Source organism: Stegodyphus dumicola, chromosome 4 (genome assembly GCF_044657685.1).
Source record: "Stegodyphus dumicola isolate Sdum_Otavi_A_Nest chromosome 4, ASM4465768v1".
NCBI classification, from domain to species: Eukaryota; Metazoa; Arthropoda; class Arachnida; order Araneae; family Eresidae; genus Stegodyphus; species Stegodyphus dumicola.
In genome coordinates, this window is record NC_140771.1 from 49,542,970 (window position 1) to 49,556,062 (window position 13,093).

General features: G+C 32.9%; 1 protein-coding gene across 4 annotated transcripts in view; it reads right to left on the minus strand.

Moving 5' to 3' along the window:
* LOC118198788 (transforming growth factor-beta receptor-associated protein 1-like) overlaps positions 1 to 13,093 on the minus strand; it is a 214,021-nt gene that overhangs the window by 126,304 nt on the left and 74,624 nt on the right. For all 4 annotated transcript variants that reach the window (XM_085814824.1, XM_085814826.1, XM_085814825.1 and 1 more), the window contains one exon: positions 12,917 to 13,021. In XM_085814824.1, the coding sequence (XP_085670950.1) occupies positions 12,917 to 13,021 (105 nt within the window). The remainder of the gene's footprint in view (positions 1 to 12,916; positions 13,022 to 13,093) is intronic.

A 13,093-nucleotide genomic window follows, 5' to 3' on the forward strand; every position in this document is an offset into this window, starting at 1 on the left:
GGTAACCCCCATAGTCAGAAGTCGCATGGGGTAAGATCAGGCGACCGAGGTGGCCATGCAGTTGAAAAGTAGTGGCTAATGACTCTTTCTGTTGTGAATCTCTGTCGTAGCATCTGTTGCACCTGTACAGCAATGTGTGGAGGTGCTCCATCTTGCATGAAAATGATTTCCCCAGCCATTGTCTTTGCTGAAGTGCCGGAATTACAAAGCTGTTAAACATGTGGCAATATTTCTCTCCAGTAAAGCCCCGTTCACAAGAGCAGATTCGACCGGCAGCGAAAACCGGTTCTTCCAACGTGTCCTGTTCACATGGGACAAGCATTAACTGCCTCGCCGAATTGGAGGTAGAACTTGGTTGAATGTTCCTTACCTCTCGGGAGCAGGGCAAATGGGGAGATTTCCCGTACTATACTGTGCGGTTCACTTAATTTTAGTTATAATTTTAGTTACTGCTCGCTGGACTGTCAGCGAAACAATCGAGCTGATAGATGTCTGGGGATGTGATAGCATCCCTCCAAAAATTAGATAGAACTGTATAAGATACGGAAATTACAGACAAATACAGAGAAGGTTATCTGATGCTAGGTATTCCAGAAATATCGTTCAAATTAAAACTAAAGTTAAGACAAGTGCATATCGGCTTCAATGCGAAAAGGGACTCGGTACCTTTTGAATGATTTTTTTAAAAAAAATTTAAGCATTTTCATCTACTTGAATATTATTAAATGGTTTTGTGAGACAAAATAATTTTAAGCTGAAAAAAATTTTGCTAATATTTTTTTTTAATTTAAATTTTTGAAGAAAAATTTTACAATTAAAATGTCTTTCTTCTCCTACAATTTTCAATGTCTCCCCCACAGTTTTTTATTGTATTTATTAGAGTGTTCTTAATAACTTCAAGGAATGATTTTGCAATTAATGAATTAGTTTGTGAGGGGAAAAAAATACACTTTTATCTAAAATCTTTAAAACAAATATGATCTCAGTCACATTTTCATTTCAAATAATTTTTTCCTTTCAGTATTTTGCAAAACCCATCCTTGTTTCTATAAAGTATATAATTTTATATAAGCAGTAAAAATAATAAAAAATTTAGTCCATACCTGTATGTGTTTTAGGACTTTAAGTAAAAGGATTTATTGAAAAAAGTGCAAAAGGTTTCTCAGTTTGCATTTGCAGTTTAAAGAATACAAACTGTCTAAATAGACATTTAATCATTTCAAATCTTTAAAATTTTATTACTGAATTTCAATACACACATATGTATATAAATCAAACCTAGTACTATTTATTCAATTGGTAAATATAAACATAAATTACAAACCTTTTTTTAAAACCTTAAGTGGCCAGAAAAATTGCAAAAACTCATAAAACGCAAGCAGAATTTTTCTTTACCTGTTTTTGTTTTGTAAAACACGTTCAAAACAATTTTATTACATTAATTAATTATAATATTGTTGCGTGCGTACGGGTTTGTAATAGATTGATAATAGCTCGTAAATGATTGTCATTGCACTCAAATCCGATGATAGCTTAATTAAATTTATTTCATCAACATAAACACTTCAAAGTTCTGGGATTTTTCACAGAATACTCGTACAAGTGGTGTTTAGAATATCACTAAGTATTATCAGTAGTTATGCTTCAATCTAATAAGAACGTTAAACACAACGGAATGCAAAACCCATCTTAAGAGAAAGTTAACTCAGAAATATCTACAATCTCCCGCTGAACTAACAACTGCTAACAATAACAACTTATATAGCATAAATAATGTCATAAAAATAGTGTGGTATAATGAGATTATTACTTTGAAACCGATGTTTCCAATTGATGCCCAAGAAAAACCAATATTTCCCATTCTGCTTCATTGCATATCTTTCAAAAAAGTAAAAAAAAAAAAAAAAATCATCCAATTAATTTCCTTTATCATTTTTTTTAAATGCGAAAAGTTTGTTCTATAAGCTGTGAAAATGTCGGAATTTTGTAACCGATGTATTTTTAGATATGAAATTTTAAAATTAATGGGCGTCAAAAAGTCTAAAAATATGAATAATTTTCAAAAATTCTCCCAAAATATTTTTAAAAAAATTACGCTAAAAATTTCATTTAATTTTTTTCTTCCACAGTGTGTTATGGTGAAGCTATAATATTCTGAGATTCTCAGTTTATTTGTTAATATTTGCAAAAAGTCGTTTTAACTTTAAATTTGAAAAAAATCTAATCCTCTAAAAATCAAAAGCATGACACCACATCCACAAGCAGTGTATGTACGAAGTTTGAGTTCTATAGCTTATCGGGAAGCAGTTTAAAAATCCATTACCATCTTTTAACCATAGCGACAAGCACCAAGAGTGAACTAAATAACAGCTTATAAAATATTAATAATAATTAAAAAGCATATATTTTTAAGGAACCATTACGAAAGTTCAGGTACCAGTTGCGAAAGTACAGATTACAAAATTAACAACATTAAACCACGTTAAAAATGTGTAAACAGTATTAGAAATCTGCCAATTCGGAGACGTGATTATTCACAGAGGCTTTAGGTGTAAAGGGGAAGGAAGACGGTGGTCTTCTGAACGGGTTCTAAAGACGAAACTCTTTCATGTCTCCTTTTTCTCCCCTTGCTAACGGTAGCTGTGCGAAGGAGCGTTGCACATGAACGGGGCTTAAGAGAACAGGTTTCCGGTCCTTTCACGGTAATGTTCTCATAGAAGAATGGACCTACGATAAATTCCGCTGTGAACCCACACCAAACAGTTACCTTTGGTGAATGTAAGGGAATTGCTCTGATTGCATGTGGTGGTTTGTCATCCCATATTCGGCAGTTCTGGGTATTCACAGTTCAATTCAGGTAAAAGTGGGCCTCGTCTCCCCATAAGATTTTCCATGGCCAAGCATCATCCACCTCCATTCTGGCAAGAAAGGTGAGAGCAAAAGTCAATCGCTTATCATGGTCGGGGTACAGTAACTCCTGTACACGGCTGATCTCGTACGAATAGAAGTTGATAATCTTTCGTAAGATTTTCCATACCATACTGTAAGGTATATCCATATTCCGAGCTACTCCACGAGCGCTAGAGGTGGCAGCAATATTGTCTGGTCCTCTGTCGACAATCGCCGTGGCAACTGTTTTGATTGTATCCTGTGGTACAGGTTTTCGTCCTCTGCCTGACTGAACCTTCAGAGAACCTGTTTTCTCAAACATCGCAAAAATTGCTTTTAGCCCATTAACTGACACAGGACCGTTACCTTTATGCATTTTTTTTTTTTTTTTTTTGTGTGTGTGTGTGTGTTCTAAAAGTACGAAGAGCGGCTGATGCGTTGCACTGGTTGAGGTAAAAAAATTTTACCAGTAACGCACGCTCGATAAAAGAAGGAGACATTGCAAATAAACTTTCAATCCGATTGATTCGAAACGTAACACATTGCCTTTTAAAACTCAAGCAGCTGGCACTGTGCGAATGGATGTAATGTGAAATTTGAATAAAGAACTTCTTCTGCTCAGCGTACGTGATATTGCAGATCACGAGACTTTATTGGTGTTTATGTAGATTTTACGCTTTTTTAAAAGTATTGCCATATTGCACTTGAACTAAATCAGAAAATGTGCATAATAAAAGGTAATTTTATTCCGTATTAATTTGCATTTGTTAAAACTCTATTTTCTATTACACAGCGCCAAATATTCCCCTAGCGGTGACTTTTGGAACTAATTTGTTTTTTCACGGAATCCTTCGTCCCCCGCCTTGTTTAATCTTCCTACAAAATATGGTGTCATTTTCACAAATAGATCGCGCTACAGAACACTGTGAGCACTGTCAGTTTAATTATGGCCACCCGGTATATCATTGGTGCAGCCAATTACAACGAAAAAGGGAGTTGCACAGTTACATGTTATAGCAATTCCATATAGAAAATTTCAATGCCCTGAGCCTACTTGTCCTTGAGTTACGTGAGATACATTTATATATACATACGTACAGACGTCAAGAAAACATCTCTTCTAAATCCATTTTAAATCAATTTATAATCCTTTTTGGCAAAAACAGTCCTTTATTATGTCCATATACATACAGATGTCATGCAAAAACATTGTTCAAATGGTTTTGAGAGTGTTTGAAATGGATATTTTCGTTGAAATATGATACCCGAAATTTTTCACGATTACAATACTTCCTTTACTTCGCACAAGGAAGCAAAATGATTAAAAAGCAATTTTTTAACCTATTTTAATTGAATGATTAAATGTAAATATTTAGCTTCATAAGTATCAAGACATTTTATGAAAATTTGTTAAGTCCTATATACATTCATATAGAAATAACTAGCCAAATTTGCATAACTATTCACATTTCTGTCACTTTTTTCATAAACTTCCGATCATTAATCTTTAAAAAATACGTGAGATAAGTATTTTAAAAAGCAAGGTAATATAAAAAAAGTTCTAACTTATCTCATTGCCAGGTAAAAATCCTCACATTTTTAGAATTAATGCAGAGAAAACATGTATAAGATTGACCAAATCCATCAATATTCTGGGTGACAATTTATTGTTATCTATGATAAAGAGGAAAGCTCATTCAAGCTACAAACAATGAATATCTTCTTGCTTTTCTTTACCTTATTTTCAATTCAAATGATACCACAATGTTGCAAATTTGGTAAATATCTCAGAAGATGCAACCTGCCTCAGAGATATAATAGCTAAGCATGAAGCTGTGCAAAGACAGCTCCATTAGCAGCTTTGAAAACTACTCCATTATCCAACAAAGAACAAATCCAGTATTTAATACAGAAAATTAGTTAAATACTCTGACACTATATTTAGCCAGGTGAATATCTAAACTACTGATTGACCACATTCTTGTAGACAGAAGAATTATCTGAACTTCACTTAGATCAGGAGTTTTCAACCTGTGGCTTATCAGATATTTTTGTGGCCCATTGAGCCTTAACTGACAATGTAATTGTTTCAAATTCTTTGCTTTAATTTAACTTTCCCACAGAGAAGTTTGAGAGATGTCTGCTATTTATCTCACCTAAAATACTTCATAATTTCAGAATCTGATATGAATTTGAATAACCTAGCTTAAATCAACTGTATGGAATCTGCTTTTGTTGAGGGTCAATATATTTTACACACCTCACTCTGCTGACCTTCTTCACTAAAATAAACACAAAGAAAACTACATCCAGGTCTCTCTCATACCTTCATACAAGGCTGTTTGCTTTATTTGCAATCAGAGTGTAACAGTAATGAAAGAATATATAACATCAAGAGCCATTATGGCCTGAGTACATTGGGAAATATTCTCCACTGGAAGAACATTTTCAAAGTGATAAAGCCAGTGAATAAAAATCAAAGCTAAATTGTCGATAGTTTTTTTTCCTCTTTCTTCAGAGCGAATAGAGTAGAAAAATGGTGTTCACATTAGCTGTGTTATAGCAGTAAAAATTACCAAAATTGGAAAACCTTTCATTGAGAGAGAGTTTGTACCAGAATGTTTCCAGTGTGCAGTTGAAGTGCTTTCTCCATCACAGATTCAAGCTATTTAAAAATTAGCTTGTCTGTAACAGCAGCGAGATGCAAGGAGGATCTGGCAATAGGTATATTCAATAAGTTAAAATTCAAATACAAGGACTTCAAGCTTTACTCTGCAGCCTTGGATGAATCAATGGATGCAACAGATAGTCCACAAATGGCCATTTGTATTTGTGGCACTGATAGTAACTTCACAATTATACAGGAATAAACCAGTGTTGTTGCACTTAAAGGTACAACACTAGGATCAAATTTGTATTCAAGTATGGCATAAACCTTGGCTAAATGTGTGTTAAAATTTATCAATATGTTTGTAATAATGACAGATAGTGGACAGAAAACAAGAGAAACAGGAATACTCAAATCTGATGTGAAGGCATGTAGAAATAGTACTATGGCTTTCCACCGAATCATCCATCAAGATTTGTGTAGGATGTCCTTCTCAAACTTTGAACATGTGATGACTGATGCTGCAAAACTGGTTAATTTCTTCTAGTTCAAAGGATGTAATCACAGGCAATTTCAACAGTTCTTCAGCATCAAAAAAGATTATGCAGAAGTACACTGCGCAGGGGGAAAAAAGAAGTCAGTTCTATATCTCCCGTTCTATTGGGCCGATTGACAAAATTCAAATTTCATTTTTCATATCTCGAAAACGCGATGTAAGATATATATATATTAGATTTATATATAGCTTTACTGCAATATGGGTATTTTGACCCAAATTGGACTTTTTCTGAAATGACATGCCAATTTTTTTCCATATTTCGATTCCACGACTCGAATTATGCCTAAATATTACATTTTGTAAAATTTGGTGCAAAATTTATGTAGAAATTCAAAAATTTATTTTTGCACATTTTTTTTTTTTCAGTTTGCGCCAAGAATAATTTACTTGGCAAACTTCTTAATTTATAGCAATCTATTTTCCTTTCCTTTGTATGTTTTTTTGTAAACGAGCGAGGGAAAAATGTCATCATGCATTATTTAAAATAATTTTAACAAAGTGCGTAAACCATATTTGGGATTATTATCGCTTATAGCAAATATGCCAAATTTTAAAATACGCCAATATGCAAATTCACGTATATCCTAGGAAATTTCAAATAAAGAACTGTAATTTTTTGCAGTTTTGCTTAGAAATACATCTACTTTAAGATGCTGGTCAAAATTTTATAGGTTATAATTTAAAAATTTTTTTCAAAAATTTCTAATAATTATTTAAAAATACAAATAAAAAAAATAAATCATAAAAAATGGGTGACTTTTATATGGAATGAATCTAAATTTCGAATCCTGGAAGAAGAAATCAAGCAAGTTTATTAAAAAAGAGATATTAATAAATATACATAAAATTCAATTAACATTAAGAAGCTAAAATTTTGAGAGCTAATTTTTTAACTTCTCATGGAATTTTTACAAAATTTGGCAGTTTGCCAAAATTTGAGTCATAGAATCGAAATATGGAAAAAAATTGCTATGTAATTTCAGAAAAAGTCCGATTTTGAGTCAAAATACCTATATTAGAACCAGTAGCAGATTGGCCAAAGAAATCAGCCAAGGCAGTAAATCAGACTGCAAGCTAAACCTGAACTCGTCGGAAAACATCACACAAACCCACTGTTGCGGTGTCCACAATGCATGCTCTCTACTCCTGGCTAACCACAGGCGACAGTGAGTTGCAATAAGTGGAACACATCTGACAGGTCTACGAGCATATAGACCAATTTGCACTAAGCGTCTGTACACGGTCTGCCTTTAAATTGTCGTACCAACGGCTGAAGAGAGCTGACGAGACAGGTCTGAGGCTGTGCTCCGCCTGTTTCTTTTGGCAGTAACGGCCAAATACCAGTCCTCATTCGGCGTTGTAACTCTGGGGCGACCTGTGCTGTAACGTCTACTCACATTACCATCATCTTGGAATCGTTGCCAAAGCCTGGAGATGACACTCTGGGAAGTTCCAAATTCGTCTGATACTTCCAGTTGGGTACGCCCCCATTCCAGACGGCCGATAATTCTACCACGTAAAAAAGTCATCCAAATGCGTCCTTTGTGTCATAACTATTCAGTTATTGCACTGAAATGCTTATAAAGCACCTGCAAACAATTTTACTTCTTTGCCTGTATTCCTTATATATCACTCTCTTACACTCTCGTCATTGTGACGTACCATCGGTGTCATCTGGTTACTTCCTGAAATTTGCATATGATTCTTGAAGATGAGTGTAGTAATTTTACAGGTGATATATTTATTTTAGAGTTCGATTTCCGCGTGACTCCGAATTATCCTTAATTTATGGACATGAGTGTATTTGCCCTACTAGTGAATGGAATCCAGTAGGATTATAAAATTTGCTAATAGTTTTTCAGAAGTTCTCGCTTTGTGATTAACTTTATTTTAGCCTGATAAGTTAGATTTGATTCCATCTTCAAAATACCTTCCTTGTAATTCTATTTATATCTCAACACCTTCTGTTCCAGAACTTTCAGATTTCAATATTTTCATGCTCGTCAAAAACATTCTGCAAATTCACAAAATTTGTCTTCCATTTTCCTATGATGAAACAGGCAGCTTTCAGTATATTTTTGATGCCTTTATATGGGTGTTTAGCTTTATTTTCCTCTTCATCACCACCTTTTAAATCGTCTACATATAAACATTCACTCAGTAGTTTTACTGCTTCTGATTTGTTTCTATAAAGGTATTTATGTGGTATTTGATAGTAGTGGCAAGCAAAAATGGGCTGGATGTAGGGCCAAACAAAACACAGTCACACTAAGCATTTTTGTGGTGGGTTTTCCATCTTTGTCTGTAAGGTTATTTACCCACAAAAATCTCACAGCATCCCCTATCTTCAGATGACAAAGAAATTTTGAGAAAGGCTGGCTCGATGTTCGCAGTAAATTCTATATTATGTTTTAAAAGGTGTATTAATATCTCTTAACAACAGTGGATTTATTAGGACCTGAATAGAGACAATCATTTCAAGAATATTCATTTTTAAAATGGCTGGATGCATCAAATACAACTTTTAAGAGTATGTCAGGTCAAATAACTGGGTGGTGAGGCATGTAATAAATTCTTCCTGTTTCTTCAGAACTTTGATTAATTTCCTCAGTTATATTCATTTTTAAATACTGTTCTATAATTGGCTGATACTGCAGATGAAGCAGTGGATCATTTCTTAACTTTTAACCAATTTATTGAGGAGAGTTTTGGCATTTACATAATTCGATTTTAAATCAGATGAATTTCCATTCCAAGGTAATTTAACTTTGTATCGCTTTTCTTTAAATTTGACAGTTATGTTAAAATTCTTCACAATATAATTATCTGTTTTACTACTTTTCTTTCCTTGTTCAATTGCCAGCACTTCAAATTCCCCAAACTGCTTTAACTGAGTTGAGAACCATTTATTAATTCTGGCCTTAAAGGCACCATCCAAAAATTATTTCGGAAGCTGTAACTTTATTTTTAAAACATTTAAGTCTACCTGTTTGTAGTGCCTAGTCTTCCAAAATAGTAATCCCTAAAAGAAATAGCGCTCTTCAGGATGAAAAAGGGTGAGTTCGAGACTGGCTTATAGTGGAAAAGGCCGAATGCTCAGTGCGGTAGTTTTATAAATTTTTAGAATTCTATCAACTGATGTATTTCCATTTGTATAAAATATATGCAGTCAAAAGTCTTTAATCCGGACACGTTGGAACTTCAACTGATCAACTGATGTATTTCCATTTGTATAAAATATATACAGTCAAAAGTCTTTAATCCGGACGCGTCGGGCGATTCTGGTTTATCGGTTAGATTTTGGAATGGTTAGAGAAACAAAGGATATGCCTTTACCCATTTTTTGCAGTGTTTACGTATTCCACTTTTTGTTTGATGGACATCCATCGAAACATGCTTTCGCTTTGTAGATCCTTTGCAGCTCCAGAATCAGAAATTCTATTTGACATAATCGAAAGTTCAAGCTTACTTTTATAAAATTGCTCTAACAGTCTGCAAAAAGTAATAAGCCGGATCCAACTAGAAGATTGAGGAACAACGCAATCTGCAACATTAACTGAAATAGATAATTAGATAATTTTCGCTTAGCTTATACCGTTCGTCATACATTAAACGCGCATGTGTTAACGTATTATGCGAATACGTAAACGCATATGCACATGCGTAAAGGTATTATGCACATGCATACATGCATTATGCAGTTATGTATGCGCAGAAAGTTTGTTGCTTTAAGGTCCGGATTATAGATCATTCCGGATTAAAGACTTTTGACTGTATAAACTATGTTGTGCATGTGAATAAATGAAAAAAATAATCTGAATCCATTAATTGCATACAAAACCTCATACCGGCCATAGTTGGACCTTACACTGTTATTACTTCATGACAGTTATCTGCACCAGTCAGAATAGCAATATTTCTGCCACTGCATTTACAAGAATCAGCCAACTGTAATCAAACTAATAGTTTAGTTTTGTTTTACTTTAATAATAGTTTGGTTAGTTCTTCTTAGTTTCTAAGCTTCAATTTCTATGTTTAGGGATGGTTGATTTCTGTTTTCGATTCTGACTTTCAACAACATTATAATTTTGTTCTCTTGCCTGGATAACCCCAAAGGCAAATACTAACAAATTCTCTTTTCGAGCAGCAGGTATTTTACTCGCTTCTGTCCAGAATTATAATTATTCTCATTGAACCATTGTCCTATAGAATATGAACTGGTTCTAAATTACCCTTATCAGAGAATGGGCATATCATTATAGTACACATTTGTAGCAATGTACATTGAGAAGTTTCAGTTTTTAATTGACTAATTTGAACATATTTACAGAACAAAATTGCTAATATGACTTTACTTTTATTTGATCTTGTTTCAAATTGGAAACAAATAGATCGATTGTGTTTTTTTATTACATATTTCCCACATTTTTCTTTCTTTACATTCTTTTATTCTATGCTGAGGTTTTAAGGTATAAAAAAACAACAAATTGATTTTTTTAAATATTTCTTTTTTCTCATCCATGGTTTTAATTTCATAATGCTGAGAATCGTGCAGTTCATAGCAATATATGCAATTCTAGTGACTGGAGCAATGTATTCATAAGTTTTGGGCAAACTTTTATCAAACTGTTTATTGCACCTTGTTGCTTACATTATCATGTGGAGAGTAAAAACAATTGTTTGATTTATGCTTTAAGTTAAGAATAATTTCGCTTGATGTTTTGTTTTTGTTTCTTCACTGTTATTCAACTGCGCAACTCTTTCCCAGCTTTCGATTTCTTTATGAATAAATTACATTAATTCTTTACCATTCAACATGTGGTCACTGTTTCTACTGTAACTATATTCTAATGTAATATACAATGGAATTAATTTTAACAATATTGGTCAAAGTAAGCTACCATACGTTTCTAATATCACATTCACTGACTTTAAAAATCTGAGTTTCACACTCATCATATAGTTTTCTAAGCTTCTTTAAATCCCCTACATTTCTGCAGGGAAAAGTTTTAAAGTTTATTCATGTGAATTTATTGCTAAATCTTTTCTGCCAAACCTGCTAGTTGACAATTCTATAGCTGACTCATAATTCTCATTTGTAAGCGAAAGTCTGGAAATGGTATTATACACTACTATACCTAATAGCGACTTTAAGTAATTAAATTTATTTACTTTTGATAATGAGTTGTTGTTACGCATAGCTGCTTCATACAGACTCCAAAATTCCTGCCAATCGTTTGAATCACTAAAAAACTTATTTGTAGTCAATTTAGGTAATTTTATAAATGAAGTTCCCATGCTTCAAATCAGAAGATAATTTGAAATAGACACATTTACTCCTTGATCAGAATTGCTATCTCTACTACTTTCTGATAATTCTTCTATTTCAACAATTTATTTTTGTATTCTAATAGATTATAATCCTACTCTTCTACAGAATTAACTTCCACAAGTTCTTTCAATATAGAATTATCAGTTAATTTGATATTTTCCATTTTAGGCTTCAACTGATTTAATAATGCCTTTTCATTACTCGGAGGCTTATTTCCTTCAATATTCTTATTTATTTTACTAATATGCTTTGTTATTGAGCTCTTACATTTTTCACCTTTTTCAGTTCCACTGACATAAAGAAAATAAATGTCCTTACCCTTCAGGTGTATATCCAACTATTTGATAGAATCAAAACCTTGACAGTTAGGCCAGTTCAAATGAAACAGAACAAGAAGTGTAAATACGTACCCACATAGATAATATCCAAATGCAGCCTTTTTCAGCTCATTTGAAGTGAACCAACATAAATCCAAACATAAAGAAAGCATCGAACCAAAGAATTGAAAATACAAATTCCTGGCTAGTACACCAAAATGTTCAATAGACAATAATGGCATAGCGTATCTAAAAAAGTTCTACATAAAGTCTAAATGCCACAGCTAAATTTCTATATCTGTAGTTCAGTTGTATTTATATTTAAATTAATATTCAATCTAGTTTAAAAGGGAATTTATCAGAATACCAAACAAATTGATCTAATCTAGAATCTACTTAGCCTCTCATCAGCAGCATTCGAGCTGCATCAAACAAACAGAAAGCAAGTTTTAAAGTTCACGTTATTGCCATTTAAAGTTATCTAAATCAATGCGTTTCCACTGATTTTTGCATCACCATTCAGAGGCAGAGAAAAGTGTCAAGAGAAACTGAAAAAAATCGTTATGTACCTCCATTCTCTTTCATAAAAAAGTATACTGATTTGACTTCCAACAAATTTTATTCTTTTGAACAAAAAGCACAAAATATTTGATACGACAAAAATCAGTAATTCCATTTCTCTTCCTTAAAATTTAATTGTAGTCTTGTAAACCTGCCTCTCTTTTTTAAATTTTCAGCCTATGCTACTTATTTGACAGACGTGTGACTCATAAATATTTATGAATTTATTGATGTAGCCCTAGGGCATGACAGGTTGAAGATCCCTAACTTTGATTATCTTTCTGTATAAATGTTCAACACAGTTACTTACATCTGATCACACCCAGCCTTTAATCACCCACAGAGATATCAGAGTTTGGGCTCTAATATAATTTCTATTGCAATCTACGAGTTCTACACTTTAAAAAGTTGTAGTTACTTAAAATTTTTCTGATGTTATGACTAATTTAAATCAAGGTGTTAAGCTCTAAATGACAGCTAGGTCTATCCAGCACTATTTTAAAATTGTACAGGTTTAGACATAACTAATTCTACTCAAATTTTTCAATTTTCTTTGTAGAACTACAATACCTAAGAAATACAGCAATAACATAGTTTTGTTATACAATACTTTGAAAAATAAATTGCAAAATTATGCATTAGTTAGTTACCTCACGCACATCCAACTGCCCTTCAAGAAAGTGTTCTTTAGCTTCATCAAAATGAAACAATGAAAATTCTATAAAGCCAGCTTGTTGATGAATTCGCCTCAATATCTATGAATGATTTTGAAAATTAAAAAGGGAACTGCATAAGCTAATACCAGATATTATAATAATTTGTAATCA